Source organism: Salmo salar, chromosome ssa22, assembly GCF_905237065.1.
Source record: "Salmo salar chromosome ssa22, Ssal_v3.1, whole genome shotgun sequence".
In the NCBI taxonomy this organism is placed as follows: Eukaryota; Metazoa; Chordata; class Actinopteri; order Salmoniformes; family Salmonidae; genus Salmo; species Salmo salar.
The window spans coordinates 13,527,561-13,554,612 of record NC_059463.1 but is presented as its reverse complement, the minus strand read 5'-3'; the positions used below and the strand labels follow the sequence as shown (position 1 = coordinate 13,554,612).

Sequence of the window (27,052 nt, the reverse complement as noted above, 5' to 3'; positions counted from 1 at the left end):
TACGAGACATGCTTCCTTTTGATAATTTTTTTGTTGACTATCTGTTTTTCCATGCATGAATCTGCTTTTCAATGCATTTCGATGGGCTAATAGCAGGATGGCTAAATTCAATGTCTCAGATAAAATGATGATACAATGATGATGCTCATAGGCACCCGAGTGGCACCCGAGTGGAGCAGCTGCATCCCCACTTTCAAAATAGGTTGCAATTTTCAATGATTATCAATGTTTGAGCTAGTCTGTATTAAAATAGACATGTCACGTTTCTATATTTTACTAGGCAAGTCAGTTAAGAATACATTTTTATTTACAATGACGGCCTACCCCTAACCACAGTGGGCCAATTATGGGACTCCCAATCATGGCTGGTTGTGATAAAGCCTGGAATTGAACCAGGGTCTGCAGTGATGCCTCTACCACTGAGATGCAGTGCCTTAGACCGCTGCGCCACTCAGGAGCCCCGGAATGTAAGGAATATAATTTTCTTGAATAGAATGTGACAGGCTGAACAATTGAATAGGTAAACTATTCTACAATGGGGTTGTCTGATTCTGCTGTTGCTTACTTGTGTTGTTGACTGTGGAAAATTAAATATGGACAACACATGTTTCATTATAGAATAAAACATTTGCATAACCAAAGATACCGGGTCTCAGCTCCGCCTGGCTCTCATTTGGATCATAGGTGGCGGGTCTCGAACCCAGCGGGACCCAGCCCAGCTGAATCCCTGGGTATTTGACCATTAGAGCCTCGTCCAGCGGTCTCATTTACCATGGCTGATAGGCCCTTGGCTACCTGGAAGTATTATAAAATGGAGATACGGATGAGAGTAAGCTTTCACGGTCAGTCAGGGAACCATCCAGATAACACTTGCCTCGCAATATCAAGAGCTCATTTGGGCTGAGAAACCTTTGGAAATGTGATCAAGGATTGCAGATAAAGAATACCAGCAGCAATGAGAAAACCTGTTAGTGGCGTTCCAAAATAACCACTTCTCAGATGTATGATAGTAATCGTTTATAGGACATATGTAGGAAACGACGTATCAGCAGTTTCCATGTTGTTTTAGTTTTTTTTGTTGCCTTCCTGTAATTGGTTGTGAATGACTCTCCTCAGGTATAATGGGTGAATACGAGCCAAAGATCGAAGTTCAGTTTCCAGAGATTGTCCATGTAGCCAAAGGATCAACAGTGAAAGTGGAGTGTTTTGCATTAGGAAAGTAAGTACGCTTTGGGCTTGATTAAACAGGCACACAAATACATGAAAAGCAGAAGGTTATTAACAAACAGCATGAGAGTTTTCATGTTTCACTGCATGCCTCCAACCCTGCTCTGATTGAGGCTGGGCTGCAAATCGGAGAATTCTGATACAGTTGGGGCCGTGTGAGACTCCTCCTGGTTCACTAGCTGAGTGATGTATGCCCTACTTGACTTTTTTCTGTCTAATCCACTGAATCCATATAGGTTAAGTACAGTGGCGATGTTACAATGATTTGTGTTTGTATGAACATGCTACAAGGTTTCTCTACCTCTCTGCATTACTCTTTCCTCCAGCCCTGTCCCCTCCATAAGCTGGAGGAGAATGGACGGAATCCCCTTTTCTAGGAAGGTGGACGTGAGGAAAGCCAGTGGCGTCCTGGAAATCCCCTATTTCCAGCAGGAAGACACGGGCACATACGAGTGTGTGGCAGAGAACTCCAGGGGGAGGAACACTGTAAAAGGAAAACTCTCATTCTACGGTAGGTGATCCTGAACCACATGAATATTTGAACCAGGGAAGGCTTCATGTGTCAGTTTCGCTTAGACTGAGAGGCATCAAACGGAGACCTTACTGGGTTTAAAACAGCCATTGGTAATCAACTGCGTCGCTGCGACTTTGCATGGGGGAGCATCGTTTTAACAGAGCATCCCAAATGATTAAAGCCCTGGTGGCCAATATGCCTTTAATATTTTGATCCGGATTAAAGCAGTGATGATGTGAATGAGGAGACCTTGGATGTGACCTTGTATTGGGCTCCAACAGATGGCATCATGATTGGCATCCAACTTGACTGGAGATCAAAGCTCTTATACTGCATACTTAGACCAGGGACACCATATACCCCATGAATTATCTGCAGTGCAGCATCTGGATGAAGTGGAAGGGGAGTGGTGGCAGGTAGTCTAGCGGTTAGAGCGTTGTGCCAGTGACTGAAAAGTTTCTGGTTTGAATCCCCGAGCTGACAAGGTGAAAAACACTGTTTGCTAAATGGCAAATGTACTGTAGTAGTTTGCTGAATATGCCTATATTATTTTGTGGACTTTCCTCGTAATTATTGAGGTAAAGTTATCAAAACATCACTGTCTATTCAGAACGTTTCAAGTAAAGAGGAAATGTTAAATAGTTCCCCTCAACCCTGCTACAAGCATGCTTTTCCTCTCCCCATTATGGCTAGTAGGAGTCGTTATTAACTCCACCATATGTTTAATCCGTATTTTAACAGTATTTTAACAGAGCAGCGGTGTTTGTATCTAGAGAGACCACAGGCTCTATCAAAAGTAAAATGGACATTCAAATGAAGGGTCCAAATGAAGGGACCTTCCGTTGTTCTCCAATAGTCATACGGCATTATTGTTCATGCACGACGTCCTCTTATTAAGTAAGTACCTGTAGGCTAGCCGTACCACTGAGATTGATCTCTCCCTCCTGGAGTCTTTCTATGCTGCATGCCTAAGGACCCATTTACAAGAATAGCTCGCCGGGCTCCGTGAATGTTTTCTTACACTTGTTGTTTAATTGTTTATAGTCCACACAATGTGAATCACTCACAGATGCTGGAAAAGACTAAAAATGAACACGGCTGGCTGGACTAATGATATGAAAGTATGTTTGCTATGGTAGCTGCAACGAGATACAGTATAGCTGTATGCATTATAAAATGAGGTAAAAAAAAAAACAGCACAGCAGATGATAACGGTCGTACGTCCATACAGACCATCTATTTTAGTATGGGTAAATATTTATGATATATTTTACAAATTACTCATTGTCTGCGCTAAACAATTTTCCATTATTTACAAGGTGTCTAGCTAAAAGCTCCCTGCACCTCTCTGTAATGGAACCCAGCAGCAGCGTTGCTCTGGCTGTGAGCTATGGGGGATGGTTTGTCCGAATTAGCAGCAGGTCTGCCCTCTTTTGATGTGCTTTCTCACTTACTCTCTCTCTCTCTACTCTCCCTCTCTCTCTTTCTCTCTCCAGGTGATAAAAATATATCTGTAATCTTATTTTGAAGTCCCTTGGAATTAAGCCTTTGAGACATTTGTCAGCAGTGTGTGAGAATCAGGGAATCGATAAGTGTATCTCGTGTACATCGCTACAACCTGCAGCCACAAAGCTGCGAAAGCCTCAGCTTTCTGCCTAGGAAAGAGCTGAAGGCATTATTTAACTCGGAGAGTCTGCTGATCACTGTGTCCTTAGTAGTTAGATGTTAATGCTTTAATAGGGGTTCTGCACGTCTTGTGTTTTAACAAGGTGAATGGTAATTATCCTTTCATGTCAGTCGAAGCTACATTCAAATGAGTGTCTGTTGTTCTACTCTTGATTGGAGAGAGCATTTTGGGATAAAATGGGGAAATGTTGCACATTATTCTATTTGAATGTCATCTAAAAAGTAGCCTAATACAACTAACTATGCATATAGACTGCCATTGGTTTCTCTATTTTAATCAACAATTTCCCTCTGCAGTGTATTTAATACTTTCCTACAGTAAGCAGTATCCCAAGATAATGCCATGAATATAAAACCCCGTGTCAGTTTCACTCTGATTCCCCTATCGCCTATCTCCAATCTCCCTCTTTGCTTTAGCTGGTTGATCTGAAATGTTTGGGCTGATTGTGTGAACACTGGGCCTGATGCAGCCAGGGATGGGCTGCCCGCTTTCATTTGGTGGTCTGTGACTGAGAGTCGATACGTTCACAGTGGCTGAGGGATGGAGTGACAGAGGGCTAAAACAACAACAACAAAGGGGTCCTGGGAGGTGGAGAGGGTGGAGCATGACCACTAGGCTTCTCTCTAAGATTGCGCTGGCATGGATGTGATGCTAAATGACTGGTGATAATGGAGTCTCAGAGTACCTCTCTCTGCTATCTCATCTAGGGGCACTTCTGTCCAAAACACACACTGGCTAACCTCTTAATACCCAGACGCGCACACAGACCCACAGACCACGCAAACACACCCGCTCTCTCTTTTTCATTTGTTTCCTATGTCTCTCTCTCTTTTGCTCTCTCGCTCTCTCTCTCTCTCTCTCTCTCTCTCTCTCTCTCTCTCTCTTTTTCTCTCTTTTTCTCTCTGCTCTCACACACACATGCACCACATCAAATACACACAGGAGGTATAGGGATACGTTTGCAATTACTATTGCATTTCTAACTGTTTCATCTCGAACTTCTTGGAAGCAAGCTGAGCTGAAGCAGGAACCCAATTAGTGTTGGATTTGTATGTACTATTACAGAGAAGTCACCTCAAAGGTCAGTCGGGGAGTATGGCATTAGTCAGATGCTGCGTAATGGAAATGTATAGTGTGCCATTACTCTTGTCGTGACAATGACCTGGTGTGATAGAGGATGATGGCGGATTGACCTACACATCATCCACAACATGGAGAGTTACGAGGATAGTAAATCTGGAGGTTTATTTTCCTTATTCCCCCCTTGCTAATTTGTTAACCAGTCATGAGTTACTTGGAAGCTACTGTAGGAATCAATAAAGCTCCTGTATAATTCCACCATCATTTACTCGAATGGTTTTTGGGAGAGGTATTTTATGGCAATGTGCTACCCACACATGTATACACTAATACATCTGGATTGTTTTGTTCACTGTCTCAGCAGCACACATAACCTAACACGAGGATAGTCATATACCATTTACGCCGTTTACTGTATTTTTGGGTTCTACTTATGTCCAAGCACAAAGTCAATTTGCAACAATACATAACTCATTTTAATTTCAGTGCAGGATCAACTGTCTTGGATTTCAAAATACTCTACATTGTTTTCGAAGTATGAGGAGTATAGGCTACCTGCGAGAAATGGGATCTGTATGAGAATGTTCTAATTCACAGCAATGTTGTTTTGACCATGCAGCCCCTCCACATCTGATAGAGAAACCCCAGGATGTGCAGAAGCCCATTGACGACTCTCTGGTGTGGGAATGCAAGGCCACTGGAAAGCCCAAGCCCTCCTATAGGTGGATGAAGAACGGAGAGAACCTGGAATCACTGGAGGTAAATTTGGTAATTTAAAGGTCATCTATGGCAATTTATGGTAACTTTGGTAATTTATACATTAATGCTTTTTTGGTTTTTTATTTATATAGTATTCATTTGTTATATCTGTGTCCATATTGTCTATGCGTTTCTACTAGGTAGACCATATGGTTCAAGAGAAAATAGCCTAATTAAAAAGCATCTAATCTAATTAGTTTCAAATACATCTGTAGCTCTTACTTCACAACTGCCTGTATTACTTCACAACTGCCTCCAGTTTGGAACCAAAACATTTACAACAAAGACATATTGACAAAGTAAAAAGAAGTGTGTAAAAAAAAATATAAAGGATATTTCATGTTGAAACCCTCATGTTAAACAGCAATGGTATTTACTAAGTTGATGGTTTATATTTAGGATAATGTTTTACAGCTCTGTCATTCAAATGTTTATTTTAAAATGATCTTATTAGATTGTGTTCTATTTTGCATGTGATAAGGCCACAGACAGCCAGAGACAATTACAGACACCTGTGATAATCCGAAGCACCCAAAAAGACCAGTAGATGTCATCTGATAAAATGCCATATATTCCTTGAAAGTTACCAAAATACTGGTAGTTTACTGGTAAACTTTGGAAGTTTCCAGTGCCCTACTGTAGTTCTACGTTTAGCTCACAGTGGAGAGAATTGGAGCTGATTCAGGATGATAGAACAGATAAATGCATTGTGCCTAACAGACATGATTCTCATTTCACTGGCATACCCAATGCAGATAGTTTTATGAACTTCAATTACTGTAATAAACATTGTACTGACAAAGCAGTGTATTTCCTGCTTGGCTTGTTCAGCCTCTCTCAGTATATGAGTCCCTGGTGCACTTGGTAGTAAAAACAATGAAATCTAAACACAATTTGGCTAGATATCACCTTTATTCCTCAGAGCATGGCTTTAAACTGTTCAGTTCCCCAGAACACCACTTACCTTACAGGATTTACAATATCCTGAAAGTGTCTACTAAGCTGGTTTGTTAAAGGTAGACGCAGCGAAATGACGTTGCCACGAGCAGCGCCGCGGTTATTGAGATGAGCGAGATGCAACACTTCGCTCTCACACAGTCACACACGGTATCTGCTCATGTGCACGGGTTCGCTTCACGCTGCTACAGCGTGGTAGCCACGGGACCAAAACAGCTGAGAAGTTGAGCCTCGCGCTTCAACGCTCTTAGATGTTGCGGATGTTGACCCACTATGCTGTTTACTTTCTGCATCAATGTCATATATCGCTGAGTCCACCTTTAAGAGACCAAACTGCAAACAAGCAAACAATTGTATGCTTTTCTGAGTGCCATAATGTAAGACCCGCCGTAATCTTCTGGTAAATCTCTCTTCCCAGAGTGCAGTCATTAATCCTGTACCACCAACGGAGAAAAAGGAGGTTAGCCCTTTATAACCACACTGACATCATCCGAAACACATCCTAGATCTGTTTTAGCCAGCCCCTTATAAACACACTGACTACTATGCATCCTAGACCTCCTGTACTATATCCCCGTGCCTCCCTCAAATTACCCATCATGAGCACAGCAATGAGAGCTGAACACTACCTAGACACTGTACAATGTAGACCGCAAATGCAAAGTTATTCGTTCGGCTCATATTATTGTCAATAAAGGTATGGCTTTGTGGAAGTATTATTCAATACCCCTGAATGGGAGCGTGCCATGTCCCCTGTGCTACAGTATGTGGCCAGGTTATTTTCTGGAGATTGATGGTGGGCACTCAGGCACAGCTTGGACTAATAAATAAGCAGACTTGATGTTAATTTTCTTAATTACACAAAATGTTCACAAACAAAACAGACGGTATCGATCAATCCTTCAATGTTATATATGTAGTTGAAATGAGAGGTGCAGGCTCATTTTATTGTTACAAGAGGCAGTGCTCCAAACAGCAGCAGCAGGCTCTTTCCTTCCCCCATAAAGGCAGATTAGGGTTGCCTTCAGCTGTGCATAATTAACAATCTGTCTAGTCATTGCATCACATTGGATTAAAAACCTTTACAAGGTCTGCTGGAATGGTATGATTTGTTCTCTCAGTTGGTTAAGGAAAGAACTAGAGTAGGTAACAGTTACCCCCCCCCCCCCCATCTGTTTGTCTCTAGGAAAGAGGGATACTTTTACTTAGTTGTTTTTATCGCTTTTTACAAGCAGTATTTTCATACCATCCCACTCGGTACAGATGACAATTCAACGTCTATTCCTCGTTTGTACAACGTCATTTCATTGAGGTGACGTGGAAACAACGTTGATTCAGCCGGTTCAATTTACACGGGATAGTTTGACTGCACAGATTTGGGAACCATGTGTATCTGATGCCTCTGAGTGTACAGTATCTGTGGTAAAAGGTTAGACACATTGACGGTGTTAATTCCCACGGAGTAGGATTTCCTTAATATGGACATAATAAATGGGTGGATTAGCAAAGCACTTCGATAAATAGATGACTCAAGCAGAGGTATTCCATTGTTTGAAATTTCCCCATCAAATAGTGCAGCTTCATCAATCTAATAACTAAAGGTCACTGATGGAAGGAGAGCAGGAACTGTGAAGATATACCATTTGTAGTGATTCATTACAGTAAATCAATGGGGACCTTTTCTGCTTCTTCTACTCATTGGACATTTGAGCTGACTGCAGATCATCCAAATAAAGTGTAGCCTAACTTCCCAAGTTTGGTCAGTAGTTAAAGTGCCTAATGCAAATGCATTTCTCATACCTGCCGAAATGGACAACAATTAAACACCAAATTCAATGCATCTCAAAAACCGCCATGACAGACGTTTGTTTGTGACATCAATCAAGTCATCCGTAGGGCTGTTGCGGTGACCTTATTACCGCCACACCGGCAGTCATGAGTCATGACCGCAGTCAAATTCCAGTTGACCGTTTGGTCACGGTCATTTCCTCTTATGCACTCTGGACATGCGTTAGTAGTACCCAACTCGCTAACGACCATCAGGTCCCAATGGTCTGGCACTCACCACTCTATTGTCCCTCTAACCACTCTGATGTCAATGCAAAAACAATAGAATATCACATCAAACACTGATCATCAAAACAGTATCAACCTTTTAAAACTCACCTCACAAATTTGATACTGTTATTCTGAGTTAACATTTGATTTTGAATAGCCTAGTAATAATTGATTGGCTGACACATTATCTTAAGCGACAGAATATTTTGCCACTGTGCGTTTCCATCTCCTCCCCTCTTTCCTCATTCAATTCTCGAGCGAACTGTCAACAGTTTAATGAAATGTTTCGTTTTGAAAACATGGTACTATCGATGTTCCCGAACAGATTTCACTTGATTTGGCTGCAGGAACAGGGTTGGAGAGCCCATGGCATACAGAGTTTGGGTGGAATATCACCTGTCGCGCAGCAAGAGGCTGCATGCTCCTCAAACAGTGGTTGATGCATGGAGTGAAATGGAGTAGCCTACCCGGCATGATTAAAAAACAAACAGGCGGTAAAGCAGCCCCCATTCGCTATTCGAGTGCTATAGATGACATTTTTTTTCCCCCTGCCCCTGTTCCTGCCCATTTGGCAATGGGCCATTGTAAATCAAAACAGATTTGACATATTGGTAAAGACAAGATTAAATTGAGAATAGTCTGATGGGTGAACATATACAGTAAATATGATCACTTGATGAGAGAACAGCTTGTGCAGCCTGAGGCAAGGAACAGAGCGCAAGCTTTTTTTTTCAAATCATCAATAGCCTAAAGCGCATCATCAATAGCCAATAGCGCATCATGCAGCCCATGTTTTGATTTCTAAGACATTCTAAGGTTTGCATCATTCACAACTAAAGTTGCCAAATAACTCTAAATCTAGCATATAGGACCTGTTTGAAATGATCACTTTTACTCTCAACATAGTCACTTCAAATGAGCACTAGCTCAGGAATGGTAAAAATATCCTTTCTATTTTATTCAGATAAGTTCAATTACAGTGCCTTCAGAAAATATTCGTGCTGCTTGACTTATTCCACATTTGTTGTTACAGCCTGAATTCAAAATTTCTCATCCATCTACACACAATACCCCATATTGACAAAGTGAAAACATTTATTGAAAATGAAATACAGGAATATCTCTCATTTACATAAGTATTCACACCCCTGAGTCAATACTTTGTAGAAGCTCCTTTGGCAGTGATTACAGCTGTGAGCCTCTCAGTAAGTCTCTAAGAGGTTTCCACACCTATATTGTGCAACATTTGCCCATTATTCTTTTCAGAATTCTTCAAGCTCTGTCAAATTGGTTGTTGATCATTGCTAGAAGCCATTTTTCAGGTCTTGCCATACATTTTCAAGCAGACTGAAGTCAAAACTGTAACTCAGCCACTCAGCAACATTCACTGTCTTCTTTGTATCTGATTAGAATCCAAGATGGCGTAGCAGTCAGACGTCTGTTGTCTTGTCCCGTCCCTTCCCATATATATATATATATATATATATATATATATATATATATATATATATTTTATTTTTTATTTTTATTATTATTATTATTATTTATTTTTTTATTCGTATATTTTTTGTATAATTTTTTTATCTCAATTCCTATCTACGGACTGAACATATTCTCCTGCAACCCACCTCGCCCAATGTGGTACGGATCTGCTATTTTTACACTAAGAACCGGAACCCCCATCAGAAGCTAGCCAGCTAACTAGCTACTAGCTAGTAGTCTGTTAGCCACTGCTTGCTGTCATCACCGTTAACTCGGACATTAGCCAGCCTCAGCCCGGTCAATTCCTGCCAGTTTGCACAGCGCGATATCAACCCAGAGCATATCGGACTGCTTTTTCTCTACCACATCTCCACATCTCCAGATTCCTACCGCAAGCTCTGAACCTTTACACCGGATCTTCGCAGCTAGCTAGCTGCTATCCGTGTGGCTACTCCTGGCTAACGTCTCTGTCCCGAAGCAAGCACCAGTTAGCCTGGAGCTAACCTCGAGCTAGACCCTTCTCCCGGCTAGCTGAAGAGGTCCATCAGCCAATTCACAGGATACAATACCTAGTTTGTCAACTAGCCTGGACCCTTTTACTGCCGACACGGAGCCCCGCCGATCCATCACGACTGGTCTGCCGACGTAACCGTCCGAGGGGGTTTCAACAGGCTCCTCCATCGCGACTCCCCTAAAGGCCCATCTGCTAGCCTGCAAGCCGCGGCCCGCTAGCTGTCTAGAGCATATTGGACTGCTTTTCCTCTACCACATCTCCACACCTCCACAAGTTTGTTTTATTCACTGCTTTAGCACATTCCGCCAACCCGGATGTCCTAGCCGTGTCTGAATCCTGGCTTAGGAAGGCCACCAAAAATCCTGACATTTCCATCCCTAACTATAGCATTTTCCGACAAGATAGAACTAGAACAAGATAGCCATCGTGCTTCTACACCTGCATTGCATTGCTGTTTGGGGCTTTAGGCTGGGTTTCTGTGCACACTTTTGACATCAGCTGATGTAAGAAGGGCTTTATAAATACATTTGATTGATTGATTGAACTGCCAAAGTGGGTGGAGTTGCAATTTACTTCAGAGATAGCCTGCAGAGTTCTGTCATACTATCCAGGTCTGTGCCAAAACAATTCGAGCTTCTACTTTTAAAAATCCACCTTCCAGAAACAAGTCTCTCACCGTTGCCGCTTGTTATAGACCCCCTTCAGCCCCCAGCTGTGCTCTGGACACCATGTGTGAATTGATTGCCCCCCATCTATCTTCAGAGTTTGTACTGTTCGGTGACCTAAACTGGGACATGCTTAACACCCCGGCAGTCCTACAATCTAAACTAGATGCCCTCAATCTCACACAAATTATCATGGAACCTATCAGGTACAACCCTAAATCCGTAACCATGGGCACCCTCTTAGGTACCATTCTGACCAACTTGCCCTCTAAATATACCTCTGCTGTCTTCAACCAGGATCTCAGCGATCATTGCCTCATTGCCTGCATGCGTAATGGGTCCGCGGTCAAACGACCACCCCTCATCACTGTCAAATGCTCCCTGAAACACTTCAGCAAGCTGGCCTTTGTAATCGACCTGGCCTGGGTATCCTGGTAGGATATTGACCTCATCCCGTCAGTAGAGGATACCTGGTTGCTCTTTAAAAGTGATTTCCTCTCCATCTTAAATAAGCATGCCCATTCCAAAAAAGTAGAACTAAGAACAGATATAGCCCTTGGTTCAGCCCAGACTTGACTGCCCTTGACCAGGACAAAACATCCTGTGGCGTTCTGCATAAGCATCGAATAGCCCCCGCGATATGCAACTTTTCAGGAAGTCAGGAACCAATATACTCAGTCAGTTAGGAAAGCTAAGGCTGGCTTTTTCAAACAGAAATTTGCATCCTGTAGCACTAATTCCCCCCAAAATTGGGACACTGTAAAGTCCATGGAGAATAAGAGCACCTCCTCCCAGCTGCCCACTGCACTGAGGATAGGAAACATTGTCACCAACGATAAATCTACGATAATCGATCATTTCAATAAGCATTTTTCTATGGCTGGCCATGCCTTCCACCTGGCTACCCCTACCCCAGCCAACATCTCAGCACCCCCTGCAGAAACTTGCCCAAGCCCCCCCCCCCCCCCCCCCATTTCTCCTTCACCCAAATCCAGACAGTTGATGTTCTGAAAGAGCTACAAAATCTGGATCCCTTCAAATCAACTGGACTAGACAATCTGGACCCTCTCTTTCTAAAATTATCTGCCAAAATTGTTGCAACCCCTATTACTAGCCTATTCAACCTCTCTTTCGTATCGTCTGAGATCCCCAAAGATTGGAAAGCTGCCTCGGTCATTCCCTTCAAAGGGGAAGACACTCTAGACCCAAACTGTTATAGAGCTCCATCCATCCTGCCCTGCCCTTCTAAAATCTTCGAAAGTCAAGTTAACAAACAGATCACTGACCATTTCGAATCCCACCGTACCTTCTCCACTATGCAATCTGGTTTCCGAGCTTGCGATATCTGGTTTCCGAGCATAAACGATATCATAACCGCCATCGATAAAAGACAGTACTGTGCAGCCGTCTTCATCGACCTGGCCAAGGCTTTCAACTCTGTCAATCACCACATTCTTATCGGCAGACTCAATAGCCTTGGATTCTCAAATGACTGCCTCGCCTGGTTCACCAACTACTTCTCAGATGGAGTTCAGTGTATCAAATCAGAGGGCCCTTTGTCCGGACCTCTGGCAGTCTCTATGGGGGTACCACAGGGTTCAATTCTTGGGCCGACTCCTTTCTCTGTTTGTATTGTGGAGTAACTACTATGTTGTTCATCCATTCTCAGTTTTCTCCTATCACAGCCATTCAACTCTGTAACCATTTTAAAGTCACCATTGGTATCATAGTGAAATCCCTAAGTGGTTTCCTTCCTCTCAGGCAACTGAGTTAGGAAGGGTGCTTGTATCTTTGTAGTGACTGGGTGTATTCATACACTATCCAAAGTGTAATTAATAACTTCACCAAGCTCAAAGGGATATTCAATGTCTGCTTTTTACATTTTTACCCATCTACCAATAGGTGCCCTTCTTTGCGAGGCATTGGAAAACCTCTTTGTGATTGAATCTGTGTTTGAAATGTACTGCTCGACTGAGGGACCTTTCAATTAATTGTATGTGTGTGGTACAGATATGAGTCAGTCATTCAAAAATCATGTTAAACACTATTAATGCACACAGTGAGTCCATGTAACTTATTATGTGACTGATTTTTACTCCTGAACAGGTTGAATCATAGCCACGGGAACTACAGTGGCTTGCGAAAGTATTCACTCTCGTCACATTTTTCCTATTTTGTTGCCTTACAACCTGGAATTAAAAGGGATTTTTTGGGGGTTTGTATCATTTGAGTTCCACAACATGCCGAGCACTTTGAAGATGCAAAATATTTTTTATTGTGAATCAAATAACAAATAAGACGAAAAAAACTGAAAACTTGAGTGTGCATAACTATTCACCCCCAAAAATCCATACTTTGTAGAGCCACCTTTTGCTACAATTACAAATGCAAGTCTCTTGGGGTATGTCTCTATAAGCTTGGCACATCTAGCCACTGGGATTTTTGCCCATTCTTCAAGGAAAAACTGCTCCAGCTCCTTCAAGTTAGATGGGTCCTGCTGGTGTACAGCAATCTTTAAGTCATACCAATGATTCTCAATTGGAATGAGGTATGGGCTTTGACTAGGCCATTCCAAGACATTTAAATGTTGCCCCTTAAACCACTCGAGTGTTGCTTTAGCAGTGTGCTTAGGATCATTTTGAAAGTGAACCTCCGTCCCAGTCTCAAATCTCTGGAAGACTGAAACAGGTTTCCCTCAAGAATTTCACTGTATTTAGCATCATCCATCATTCCTTCAATTCTGCACAAGTTTCCCAGTCACCGGCAATGAAAAACATCCTCACAGCATGATGCTGCCACCACCATGCTTCACTGTGGGGATGGTGTTCTCGGGGTGATGAGAGGTGTTGAGTTTGCGCCAGACATACTGTTGGAAGTTTACATACACTTAGGTTGGAGTCATTAAAACTCGTTTTTCAACCACTCCACAAATTGCTTGTTAACTTACATCTAGATGTTCCGCTAGCGGAACGCCTCGCCAATATCTAATGATAGAGCGTGGCGCGAATTACAAACACCTCAAAAATCCAAAAACTTCAATTTTTCAAACATATGACTATTTTACACCATTTTAAAGACAAGACTCTCCTTTATCTAACCACATTGTCCGATTTCAAAAAGGCTTTACAACGAAAGCAAAACATTAGATTATGTCAGGAGAGTACCCAGCCAGAAATAATCACACACACATTTTTCAAGCTAGCATATAATGTCACAAAAACCAATACCACAGCTAAATGCAGCACTAACCTTTGATGATCTTCATCAGATGACACTCCTAGGACATTATGTTATACAATACATGCATGTTTTGTTCAATCAAGTTCATATTTATATCAAAAAACAGGTTTTTACATTAGCATGTGACGTTCAGAACTAGCATACCCACCGAAGATTTCCGGTGAATTTACTAAATTACTCACGATAAACGTTCACAAAAAAACAAAACAATTATTTTAAGAATTATAGATACAGAACTCCTTTATGCAATCGCGGTGTCCGATTTTAAAATAGCTTTTCGGTGAAAGCACATTTTGCAATATTCTGAGTAGATAGCCCGGCCATCATGGCTAGCTATTTTGACACCCACCAAGTTTGGCACTCACCAAACTCAGATTTACTATAAGAAAAATTGGATTACCTTTGCTGTTCTTTGTCAGAATGCACTCCCAGGACTTCTACTTCAACACCTAATGTTGTTTTGGTTCCAAATAATCCATAGTTATATCCAAATAGCTGCGTTTTGTTCTTGCATTCAAGACACTATCCGAAGGGTGACGCGCCGGCGCGTATCGTGACAAAAAAATTCAAAATATTCCATTACCGTACTTCGAAGCATGTCAAACGCTGTTTAAAATCAATTTTTATGCAATTTTTCTCGTAAAATAGCGATAATATTCCGACCGGGTCTTCACATGCACGTGCGCACCCATGTCATTGTTCTCAGAACGACCACTTTCCAAAACCCCTACTGTTTTTCGCCCAGGGACTACAGAGTCATCATTCACCGTTCTGACGCCTTCTGAGAGCCTATGGGAGCCTTAGAAAATGTCACGTTACAGCAGAGATCCTCTATTTTCGATAAAGAGGCTATAGAAGGACAAGAAATGGTCAGACAGGGCACTTCCTGTATGGAATCTTCTCAGGTTTTGGCCTCCCATATGAGTTCTGTTATACTCACAGACACCATTCACACCGTTTTAGAAACTTTAGGGTGTTTTCTATCCAAATCAAATAATTATATGCATATTCTAGTTTCTGGGCAGGAGTAATAACCAGATTAAATCGGGTACGTTTTTTATCCGGCCGTGAAAATACTGCCCCCTATCCTAAACAGGTTAACAAACTATAGTTTTGGCAAGTCGGTTAGGACATCTACTTTGTGCATGACACAAGTAATTTTTCAACAATTGTTTACAGACAGATTATTTCACTTATAATTCACTGTATCACAATTCCAATGGGTCAGAAGTTTGCATACACTAAGTTGACTGTGCCTTTAAACAGCTTGGACAATTCCAGAAAATTATGTCATGGCTTTAAAAGCTTCTGTTAGGCTAATTTACATCATTTGAGTCAATTGGAGGTGTAGCTGTGGATGTATTTCAAGGCCTACCTTCAAACTCAGTGCCTCTTTGCTTGACATCATGGGAAAATCTAAAGAAATCAGCCAAGACCTTAGAAAAATAATTGTAGACCTCCACAAGTCTGGTTCATCATTGGGAGCAATTTTCAAACACCTGAAAGTACCACGTTCATCTGTACAAACAATAGTACGCAAGTATAAACACCATGGGACCACGCAGCCATCATACCGCTCAGGAAGGAGATGCGTTCTGTCTCCTAGAGATGAACGTACTTTGGTGTGAAAAGTGCAAATCAATCCCAGAACTACAGCAAAGGACCTTGTGAAGATGCTGGAGGAAAAAGTATCTATATCCACAGTAAAACGAGTCCTATATTGACATAACCTGAAAGGCCGCTCAGCAAGGAAGAAGCCACTGCTCCAAAACCGCCATAAACAAAGCCAGACTACGGTATGCAACTGCATATGGGGCAAAAATCGTACTTTTTGGAGAAATGTCCTCTGGTCTGATGAAACAAAAATAGAACTGTTTAGGCATAATGACCATCATTATGTTCGGAGGAAAAAGGGGGAGCTTGCAAGCCAAAGAACACCATCCCAACCGTGAAGCACGGGGGTGGCAGCACCATGTTGTGGGGGTGCTTTGCTGCAGGAGGGTCTGGTGCACTTCACAAAATAGATGGCATCATGAGGGAGGAAAATGATGTAGATATTTTGAAGTAACATCTCAAGACATCAGTCATGAAGTTAAAGCTTGGTCGCAAATGGGTCCTCCAAATGGACAATGACCCCAAGCATACTTACAAAGTTGGCTTAAGGACAACAAAGTCAAGGTATTGGAGTGGCCATCATAAAGGCCCGACCTCAATCCTATAGAAAATGAGAAGAACTGAAAAAGCGTGTGCGAGCAAGGAGGCCTACAAACCTGACTCAGTTACACCAGCTCTGTCAGGAGGATTGGGCCAAAATTCACCCAACTTGTTGTGGGAAGCTTGTGGAAGGCTACCTGAAACGTTTCACCCAATTGAAACAATTTAAAGGCAATGCTACCAAATACTTATTGAGTGTATGTAAACTTCTGACACACGGGGAATGTGATGAAAGAAATAAAAGCTGAAATAAATCATTCTCTCTGCTATTATTCTGACATTTCACATTCTTAAAATAAAGTGGTGATCCTAACTGACCTAAGACAGGGAATGTTTACTAGGATTAAAAAAAAGTTTAAATGTATATGGCTAAGGTATATGTAAACTTCTAAACTGGCCAAAAAGCTCAATTTTTGTCTCATCTGACCAGAGTACCTTCTTCCATATGTTTGGAGAGTCTCCCACATGCCTTTTGGCGAACACCAAACGTGTTTGCTTATTCTTTTCTTTATGCCATGTTTTTTTCTTGACACTCTTCTGTAATCCCATCTCTGTGGAGTGTACGGCTCAAAGTGGTCCTATGGACAGATACTCCAATGTCCGCTGTGGATCTCTACAGCTCCTTCAGGGTTACCTTTGGTCTCTTTGTTGCCTCTCTGATTGAATGCGCTCCTTGCCTGGTCTGTGAGTTTTGGTGGGCGGCCCTCTCTTGGCGGGTTTGTTGTGGTGCCATATTCTTAAAATGTTTCTTTCAATAATGGATTTAATGGTGCTCCGTGGGATGTTCAAAGTTTTGGATATTTTTTTAATAACCCAATCTCATTGCAAACCCAATCCTGATCTGTACTACTCCACAACTTTGTCCCTGACCTATTAGAAGAGCTCCTTGGTCTTCATTGTGTCGCTTGCTTGGTGGTGCCCCTTGCTTAGTGGTGTTGCAGACTCTGGGGCCTTCAGAACAGGTGTATATCAAATCAAATCAAAGTTTCTTTGTCACGTGCGCCGAATACAACAGGTGAAGTGAAGTGCAAACCTTACAGTGAAGTGCAAAAAAAAAATGCATGAAATGAAATGTATGCGTTCACTACTGTAAGTCGCTCTGGATAAGAGCATCTGCTAAATTACTAAAATGTAAAATGTAAGTGCTTACTTACAGGCTCTAACCAATAGTGCGAAAAAAAGTGTGTGTGTGTGTGTGTGTGTGTGTGTGTGTGTGTGTGTGTGTGTGTGTGTGTGTGTGTGTGTGTGTGTGTGTGTGTGTCTAGGTAAGTAAAGAAATAAAACAACAGTAAAAAGACATTTGAAAATAAGAGTAGCAAGGCTATATACAGAAACCGGTTAGGCAGGATTATTGAGGTAGTATGTACATGTAGGTATGGTTAAAGTGACTATGCATATATGATGAACAGAGAGTAGCAGTAGCGTAAAAAGAGGGGTTGGCGGGTGGTGGGACACAATGCAGATAGCCCGGTTAGCCAATGTGCGGGAGCACTGGTTGGTCGGGCCAACAGGGGTAGTATGTACATGAATGTATAGTTAAAGTGACTATGCATATATGATAAACAGAGAGTAGCAGCAGTGTAAAAGAGGGGTTGGGGGGGGGCACACAATGCAAATAGTCCGGGTAACCATTCTGTCTTATGGCTTGGGGGTAAAAACTGTTGAGAAGCCTTTTTGTCCTAAACTTGGCACACCGGTACCGCTTGCCATGCGGTAGTAGAGAGAACAGTCTATGACTGGGATGGCTGGGGTCTTTGACAATATTTAGGGCCTTCCTCTGACACCGCCTGGTGTAGAGGTTCTGGATGGCAGGCAGCTTTGCCCCAGTGCTGTACTGGGTCGTACGCACTACCCTCTGAAGTGCCGTACCAGGCCTAGCAATTGCCGTACCAGGCAGTGATGCAACCGGTCAGGATGCTCTCGATGTTGCAGCTGTTCTGTAGAACCTTTTGAGGATCTCAGGACCCATGCCAAATCTTTTTAGTTTCCTGAGGGGGAATAGGCTTTGTCGTGCCCTCTTCACGACTGTCTTGGTGTGTTTGGACCATTCTAGTTTGTTGTTGATGTGGACACCAAGGAATTTGAAGCTCTCAACCTGCTCCACTACAGCCCCGTCGATGAGAATGGGGACTTGCTCGGTGCTCCTTTTCCTGTAGTTCACAATCATCTCCTTAGTCTTGGTTACGTTGAGGGATAGGTTGTTATTCTGGCACCACCCGGCCAGGTCTCTGATCTCCTCCCTATAGGCTGTCTCGTCGTTGTCGGTGATCAGGCCTACCACTGTTGTGTCGTCTGCAAACTTAATGATGGTGTTGGAGTCGTGCTTGGCCATGCAGTCGTGGGTGAACAGGGAGTACAAGAGGGGACTGAGCACGCACCCCTGGGGAGCTCCAGTGTTGAGGATCAGCGTATATATACTGAGATCATGTGACAGATCATGTGACACTTAGAATGCACACAGGTGGACTTTATTTCACTAATTATGTGACTTCTGAAGGTAATTGGTTGCACCAAATCTTATTTAGGGGCTTCATAGCAAAGAGGGTGAATACATATGCACGCACCACTTTTGTGTTTTTTATGTTTTAGAATTTTTGAAACAAGTTATTTTAATTTCACTTCACCAATTTTGACTATTTTGTGTATGTCCATTTCATGAAATCCAAATAAAAAAATAGGAAAATTGCCAAGAGGGATGAATACTTTTGCAAGACACTGTAAGGGTGCTGAGGGTTCCACAGAATATCCCCTTCCCCAAAAAATGACTCCTGAACTTATTTAGGCTTGCCATAACAAAGGGGTTGAATACATATTGAGTCAAGACATTTTTGACTCAAGACATTTGAAAACATTTCGAAAAACGTAATTCCACTCAGACATTATGGAGTATTGTGTGTAGGCCAGTAACAACAAAAATCTCACGTTAATCCATTACACAACAGAATGAGGAAAAAGTCAAGCGGTATGAATACATTCTGTAGGCACGGTATATTCTTCTTACTATAAAATCATACAATACAAAGAAAATGGCGCGGGACTTATAAGCATATCTTGTCTGCTAAATGAACAAGCATACAGCCTATGGCACATAGCCAGATAACATACAGTAGGCCAACTCATATTTTGTTCTTTTGAATTACATTTTCTTCATACAGTATCACATTTCTTTAGTCCTGCCTACAATAAATAATGCCATTATTTTGATGGTGTATAATACATTGATTTATTTTACTTTTTTAAATGTAGATGTTCCAAAGGCGTGCATCAGAGACCTGTATGCGGATTGCATGCATGGAGGCCTGGAGATGCTAAATGTGTTTATGTTAATTAATTGTCAATTACCGTGAGACCGGCAGCCTTTTGCATGACAATAACCAGTTGACAAAATGTCATGTCTGCCACAGCCCTACAGTATCTGTGATAAGAGGTTAGACACTGACAGTGTTCATTTTGGAGTAGGATTTCCTTAATATGGAAATAATAAATGGGAGGATTAGTAATGCACTACAATTAATAGATGAATCAAGCAGAGTTGGTCCATTGTTTGGAATTTTGTCATCAAATGGTGCAGCCTCATCAATCTAATAACTAATGGAGGGAGAGCAGGAACTGTGAAGATATACCATGCGCAGTGATTCATTATAGTAAATCAATGGGGACCTTTTCTGCTTCTCCTGCTCATTTGGACATTTGAGCTGACTGCAATGGTATTACCTTCAGTTTTCGAATAACTTCCGGTGACACTTTATTTGGCTAATCCCAAGTGGATGGCTTGTAGATGTCCAGTAGATGTTCAATAACTTTCAACAACATTCCAACTAACTACAGTATCTACTAACCTTAACCCTTACCCTAACCCTTATTCGAAACCGAAACCTAACCTTAACTGTTACCTTAGCAAGCAGTTGCTTATCAACAGATCATTTGCTGATAGTATGACCATCTGTAGATCATCCAAATAAAGTGTAACCTAACTTCCCAAGTTTGGTCAGTAGTTAAAGTGCATGGGTACACAGTAGGGTATGAATAGTTCTGATACTGTCAACAATGCAAATGCATTTCTCATACCTGCCGAAATGGACGATAATCAAACCCCAAATACAATGCATCTCAAAAACCGCCATGACAAACGTTTGTTTGTGACATCAATCGAGTCATATGGCTTGTTGTTTATATTCTCCTATATCAAATAAAGTGACCCGGTAGTGTTGGCAATGACATTGCCAATCATTTCCATTCAGCAGAAGTTGTGCAGATGGTCCCCCCAGGTCCCCGCATGAAAAACTGCTGATTTAAGAGGAATGTCATGCTTAATTAATAGCAGCCCGTAAATGGAGTGCTTTCCACACAAAGACCGATATAAGCCACCACCATTCTGCCGCTCCTGCCAGCAGGCACATTCGCCCCTGTGCATCCAGCTAGCGGCAAGTCACTGAGCATCATCGAAATTCACAACGCAACCTGCTCAAACACGGGCTTAGCTACTGATGTTTCAATGAGGACAGCTCCTCTTTTCATGTGACAGTACCTTAATCCCGTCAGACTGGAGCCACACCAAGCTGACACCCCTATGGAAATGTGCTTTAATGACATTAATGTTAAGCCTTTTGAAAACAGAGGAGATGAAGGGCAGCAGGGAGCATGCAGCACAAAGTGCACTGACAAAAAGCCCTACCCTTAAAAACTGGTGTTGGTTTTAATACCGTTCTGGGGATAGACACTCCGTGATCAAAAGTATGTGGACAACTGCTTGTCGAACATCTCATACCAAAATCATGGGCATTAACATGGAGTTGGTCCCCTCCTTTGCTGCTATAACAGCCTACACTCTTCTGGGAAGGCTTTCCACTAGATGTTGAAACATTGATGCGGGAATTTGCTTCCATTCAGCCACAAGAGCATTAGTGAGGTTGGGCACTGATGTTAGGCAATTAGGATTGGCTCGCAGTCGGCGTTCCAATTCATCCCAAAGGTGTTCAATGGGGTTGAGGTCAGGGCTCTGTGCAGGCCAGTCAAGTTCTTCCACACCGATCTCGCCAAACCATTTCTGTATGGACTTCGCTTTGTGCACGAAGGTATTGTCATGCTAAAACAGGAAAGGGTCTTCCCAAACTGTTGCCACAAAGTTGGAAGCAGAGAATTGTCTAGAATGTTATTGTATGCTGTAGCATTAAGATTTCCCTTCACTGGAACTAAGGGGCCTAGCCCGAACCATGAAAAACAGCCACAGACCATTATTGCTCCTACACCAAACTTTACAGTTGAGTCAGGTAGTGTTCTCCTGGCATCCGCCAAACCCAGATTCGGTCGTCGGACTGCCAGATTGTGAAGCGTGATTAATCACTTCAAAGAACGCGTTTCCACTGCTCCAGATTCCAATGATGGCGAGCTTTACACCATTCCATTTTGATCTTAGGCTTGTCAGTCATGGAAACTCATTTCATGAAGCTCCTGACAAACAGTTATTGTGCTGACATTGCTTCCAGAGGCAGCTTGGAACTCGGTAGTGAGTGTTGCAACCGAGGACAAATGATTTTTACGCACTACGCACTCGGCAGTCCCGTTCTATGAGCTTGTGTGGCCTACCACTTCGCGGCTGAGCCGTTGTTGCTCCTAGACATTTCCACTTCACAATAACAGCACTTACAGTTGACCAGGGCAGCTCTAGCAGGGCAGACCTTTGACCAACTGACTTGTTGGAAAGGTGGCATCATATGATGGTGCCATGTTGAGAGTCACTGAGCTCTTCAGTGAGGCCATTCTATTGCCAATGTTTGTTTATGGAGATTGCATGGGTGTGTGGTCGATTTTATATACGGTGTGGCTGAAGTTCAAATATGTAAACATACCTTGAAGACAAAGATGCTAAGTGTCTGGGTTTTAGTGCATTGAACCCACCTAGGCTAATACACCTGTTTATTTTGAAGGGTCAGTCACAAGAGCTGTATCTCCTTCACTAAGATGGCAGGAATCTGCTATTCACAGTGGCTCAGTGCAGTTTGGGATCTGCGGTGTACATAACAGCATACATACAGTACTTAGTATGTATAGGGCATACTGTACCTATCAGGAAACCAATTTTCACATGCAGCATAGCTCTGATAAGATATTCCTAATCCTCACATCCAGTCCTCATGCTGAAGGGGAAACAGGTCCATTGGTGCAGCCAGAGATATAAATAGGGCATGGTTTTATTCCACTCTCATAAACATGCAGATTGATTAGGGTCATTTTCTGCTAGCCTGCCTCCCTCCACCCAACCCCCTCCCTCCATTAGTGATGAAAACCTAGATTTATTGCCACGTCCGTCACTGCCACACTATAATTCACTGGCACATTGGCTGCATGCTTTTATGTAAATGAGCAATCGCAATAAGGCATATCAAAAAAGCATGTCTCTGTCTCTCTGTTCATAGGAGCGCATACAGGTTGCCAATGGGCTGTTGTCAATCAGCCGACTGACGCTGTCTGATATTGGAATGTATCAATGTGTGGCTGGAAACAAGCATGGGGAGGTCTACTCCAATGCAGAGCTCAAAGTCATAGGTAAGGCAATATACAAGGTGTGTGGGTGTACGTGCCTGACAGCCTACATACCGGTGCATGTATTGCATGTTGTACAGTATGCACGTTTGTTGTGTGCATGTTTTAGTGTCATAGCTAGTTTGTTTTTCCACTCTCTACCATCGCAGTGTGACCTCTAGCTTCTCTGTGATTGCCTCCTAATTAAAAGGCATTCGTTAAAAGATGAATGCACTGGGGTGCTGCTGATGTATGGCCATGCCACTGTGCTCCCCAGTCCCACCCATCTGCCCTGTCAGTCCTGTTACTCAGGACCCTGTTCCCTGGCACAGGGCTGGCCTCCAGCTCTCCCTCTCGTAACCCATCTCCCACCACTCTTCATCATTGTTTTGCCATTGGTTGGAATTAGATCCAACACAGCCAAAGTTCCCAGGTTGAATTAAACGTGGCGGAGGTAAAAACGTCATTGACAGGCCCTGGAACTAATTGAAGTGCTTTATAAAAGCGAAGAGAGGGAGGATCCTGGAGAGAAAAGGAGATGATCATCATAGAACTAATTTGAGCTGCAAAACAGACATGACATTTTCCCTTTGTTTTTCTTAGCCAAGAAAAGGATTCCGTGTTTTTTAAGGAGTGCAGTGTGTTGCACTCTCCATCCTTCCCTGCCATTTCTACTCAACACATTACACGCCTCACTTTGAAGTAGACAGCAGCCATGCAAGGGTGTATTAAAAACTTTAAGGGTGATACAGATAACGTACCATTGCATAATAATTTTTTTGTGTTGTGCTTTTTTCAACATGTCTGCCTTTGACTCACTCTCTGTCTAGTCCATACAAGCTGGACTGTGGAGTTTAGTAATCTCCTTGAGCCTTGTTTACACTGGCTAAGACCTGCTCTAGCTCTGGCCAATGACAATGACTATATCTAGGTCTGGCCAATGACAATGACTATCTCTAGGTTTGGCCAATGACAATGACTATCTCTAGGTCTGGCCAATGACAATGACTATCTCTAGGTCTGGCCAATGACAATGACTATATCTTGGTCTGGCCAATGACAATGACAATGACTATCTCTAGGTCTGGCCAATGACAATGACTATTCCCTTGATGTATATGTTGTTATTTCCTGTGACATCACCAGGAAAGACTCTGGACCCAGTATACTAAGGCCCTGAGGTTCTCCTAGTTCAGGTCATGTGTTCAGGATAAACTCATGTCATACATGTTGAAAGTTAGACTTAAAAAGTAAAGGGGAAGGGAAGTGTTGGGTTTTTAACATGCATGTGTTGTCTTAGCTGTTGCCCCAGATTTCTCCCAGAACCAGCTGAGGAGCCACACGATGGTGAAGGAGGGAGGAGATGTGCTGATGGAGTGCAGGCCCAAAATGTCCCCCTGGGGTGGGATCTCCTGGAAGAAGGGCAGTGAGACTCTACAAGAGAGCAACAGGTGAGCTAACAATCTCTCTCTCTTTATTAGGTAATCCCTCTCTCATAATGGGGTTGATTTCCTAAACACTGGGGTTACTGTAGGATTTGTTCAGGTATGGTACCCTGGGGGCAATGTTCTTGTAGTATTGATAAAGAGCAAATGCCAGACACCCCTGGCTATGATTACTGTATGTTTACCTGGCCCGGCTCTGTAGCTTGATGTTATATATCTGGTCATATTAGTGATTCTATTTCTCAATGTTACAGAGTCCCTCCTTGACTGTTAACATTTTATATCCAGCTGTGAGTTAAAAGAAATATTTGAAGTAGCGTCTCTGTCTGTATACCTACCTGCTTCAGATGTAGACTCCCGTAAGGCCAGTGTTAATTTTGTCAACAATAACTAAGACGAAAAATATCAACGACCTATTTTTCCTGACGAAAACTGATGACGATAACGAGACGAGATGCAATGGGAAAAAAGACAACTATTCTAAGTGACTTTTAATTTCATCTGTTTTGTCCAATCATAAGCAAGCATAGCCTTTGCAGAATATAATGCAAACCTATCATTGGTCTTTGAGTTGAACGGGCTGATTGAGCTGATATGCAGTATCTACAGACATTTCAATTGTAACAATAATGTTTACTGTCTCTTACTTTCATATTGGCTGTTTTAGCTTTTTCCCCAATTAGCTTTTCCCCGTTTGGAAATACTAAAGCTGTTTGCTGAATATTAGGAGTACAGTAATAATTCCGGCATTGTTGGAAATGCTCAGATTCTCCCCTTTTAAGGGAATCACTGTCATTTTCCCCATCACAAGGTGGAGAAAAACCATAGGAATAAATGGTTTAACCTGTAGCCAATAGCAATGTTGCCAGCAATACGAGGGAAAGGGGAATACCTAGTCAGTTGTACAACTGAAATGTGTCTTCCGTGTTTAAACCAACCGCTCTGAATCAGTGAGGTGCAGGGGGCTGCCTTAATCAACATCCATGGCTCCTGGGGACCAGTGGGTTAACTGCCTTGCTCAGGGGAAGAACAACAGATTTTTATCTTGTCAGCTCAGGGATTTGATACAGCAACCTTTCAGTTACTGACCCAATGCTCTAACCACTAGGCTACCTGCCACCCCTGGATAGAAGGCCTAGTTGGACAAGGCTATCTTAATATGCACATAGAAGTTGGAGGTAAAATAAATGCACAGTGGAAAATGTGACTAACATAACAGTGACTAAAACAAGACTAAAATTGTCCAGAGTTTTAGTTGACTGATAATAACTAAAACTATGAAGGCTGAAATTACTAAAATGAAATCTAAAATATCTGACACAATTCAACACTGCCGTAGGCCTAAATTCAGTATGGTTTTCAAGTCACTGAGTGTACAAAACATTAGGAACACCTTCCTAATTGCACCCCCTTTTGTCCTCAGAACAGCCTCAATTCGTCAGTGCATGGACTACACGGTGTCGAAAACTTTCAATAGGGATGCTGGCCCATGTTTACTCCAATGCTTCCCACAGTTGTGTCAAGTTGGCTGAATGTCTTTTGAGGGGTGGACCATTCTTGAAACATACAGGAAATTGTTAAGCGTTAAAAACTCAGCAGCGTCGTAGTTCTTGACACAAACCGGTGGGTCTGGCACCCACTACCATATCCCGTTCAAAAGCACTTAAATATTTTGTTTTGCCCATTCACCCTCTGAATGGCACACATACACAAACCATGTCTCAGTTGTCTCAAGGCTTAAAAATCCTTCTATAACCTGTCTTCTCCCCTTCATCTACACTGATTGAAGTGAATTCAACAAGTGACATCAATAATGGATATGTTTGGATTGTTGATTGATTTGGGGTTTTGCACCGCTGTGATATGTTCCAATGGGATGATTAATTCAATAGCAGCGGCTATATTACGGTTGAATGGATGGATGTTTCCTTGTAACCCTGTTGAGATAGTGTATATGTTTCCTAACATCAATAAGGGATCATATCTTTTACCTGGATTCACCTGGTCAGTCTATATCATGGAAAGAGTAGGTGTTCCTAATGTTTTGTACACTCAGTATATAATGCCTGGTGTAATTCACAGTGTAGATATACACTACAAACAAACCAGTGTCAGTACTGAAGGTATAATTGGTTTGGCCGGTGCTTATGGGTGTCCCGATATGCCCCTCGCTGTGCAGAGTCCGGGTGCTAATCAAGCACTTCTCGCCCTCTGTGGGGGTGTGTGGGTGACTATACCAGTCACTGTTTGCTGACATGACGCGCTTCTCTGGGCTAAAGTGTTAACTGCTAACAGTGACAGGAGAGTAGGGTGTGTGTGTGTGTGTGTGTGTGTGTGTGTGTGTGTGTGTGTGTGTGTGTGTGTGTGTGTGTGTGTGTGTGTGTGTGTGTGTGTGTGTGTCATCAGGGGTCTGGTCAGTCAGACTGTCCTGATCCAGACAGCAGCTGCACCGCTTTTTGTGGCACAACTCTGACAGCAGGACTGTGTGCACAGTGTCTGGTACGTCTTGTCATAGTTTACATATACACAAAGAAGTGTTGTCGCTAAGCAAAGTGGCCCTGCATTTGCATAGTGGTTACGCTGCTGGTGCCCTTCAGTTGCCCTGTATACCTATGTATATGATGCTGTCTCCCTAGCAGACTGATCAAGGCTGGAATTCTGAAGCACATCAGTTTTTATTAATAAAAT

General features: G+C 42.5%; 1 protein-coding gene across 4 annotated transcripts in view; it reads left to right on the top strand.

Moving 5' to 3' along the window:
- Positions 1 to 27,052, top strand: part of cntn4 (contactin 4) — a 170,357-nt gene that overhangs the window by 89,159 nt on the left and 54,146 nt on the right. For all 4 annotated transcript variants that reach the window (XM_014166358.2, XM_014166356.2, XM_014166357.2 and 1 more), the window contains 5 exons: positions 1,117 to 1,219; positions 1,554 to 1,738; positions 5,128 to 5,267; positions 22,814 to 22,943; positions 24,220 to 24,370. In XM_014166358.2, coding sequence (XP_014021833.1) covers positions 1,117 to 1,219; positions 1,554 to 1,738; positions 5,128 to 5,267; positions 22,814 to 22,943; positions 24,220 to 24,370 — 709 coding nt within the window. The remainder of the gene's footprint in view (positions 1 to 1,116; positions 1,220 to 1,553; positions 1,739 to 5,127; positions 5,268 to 22,813; positions 22,944 to 24,219; positions 24,371 to 27,052) is intronic.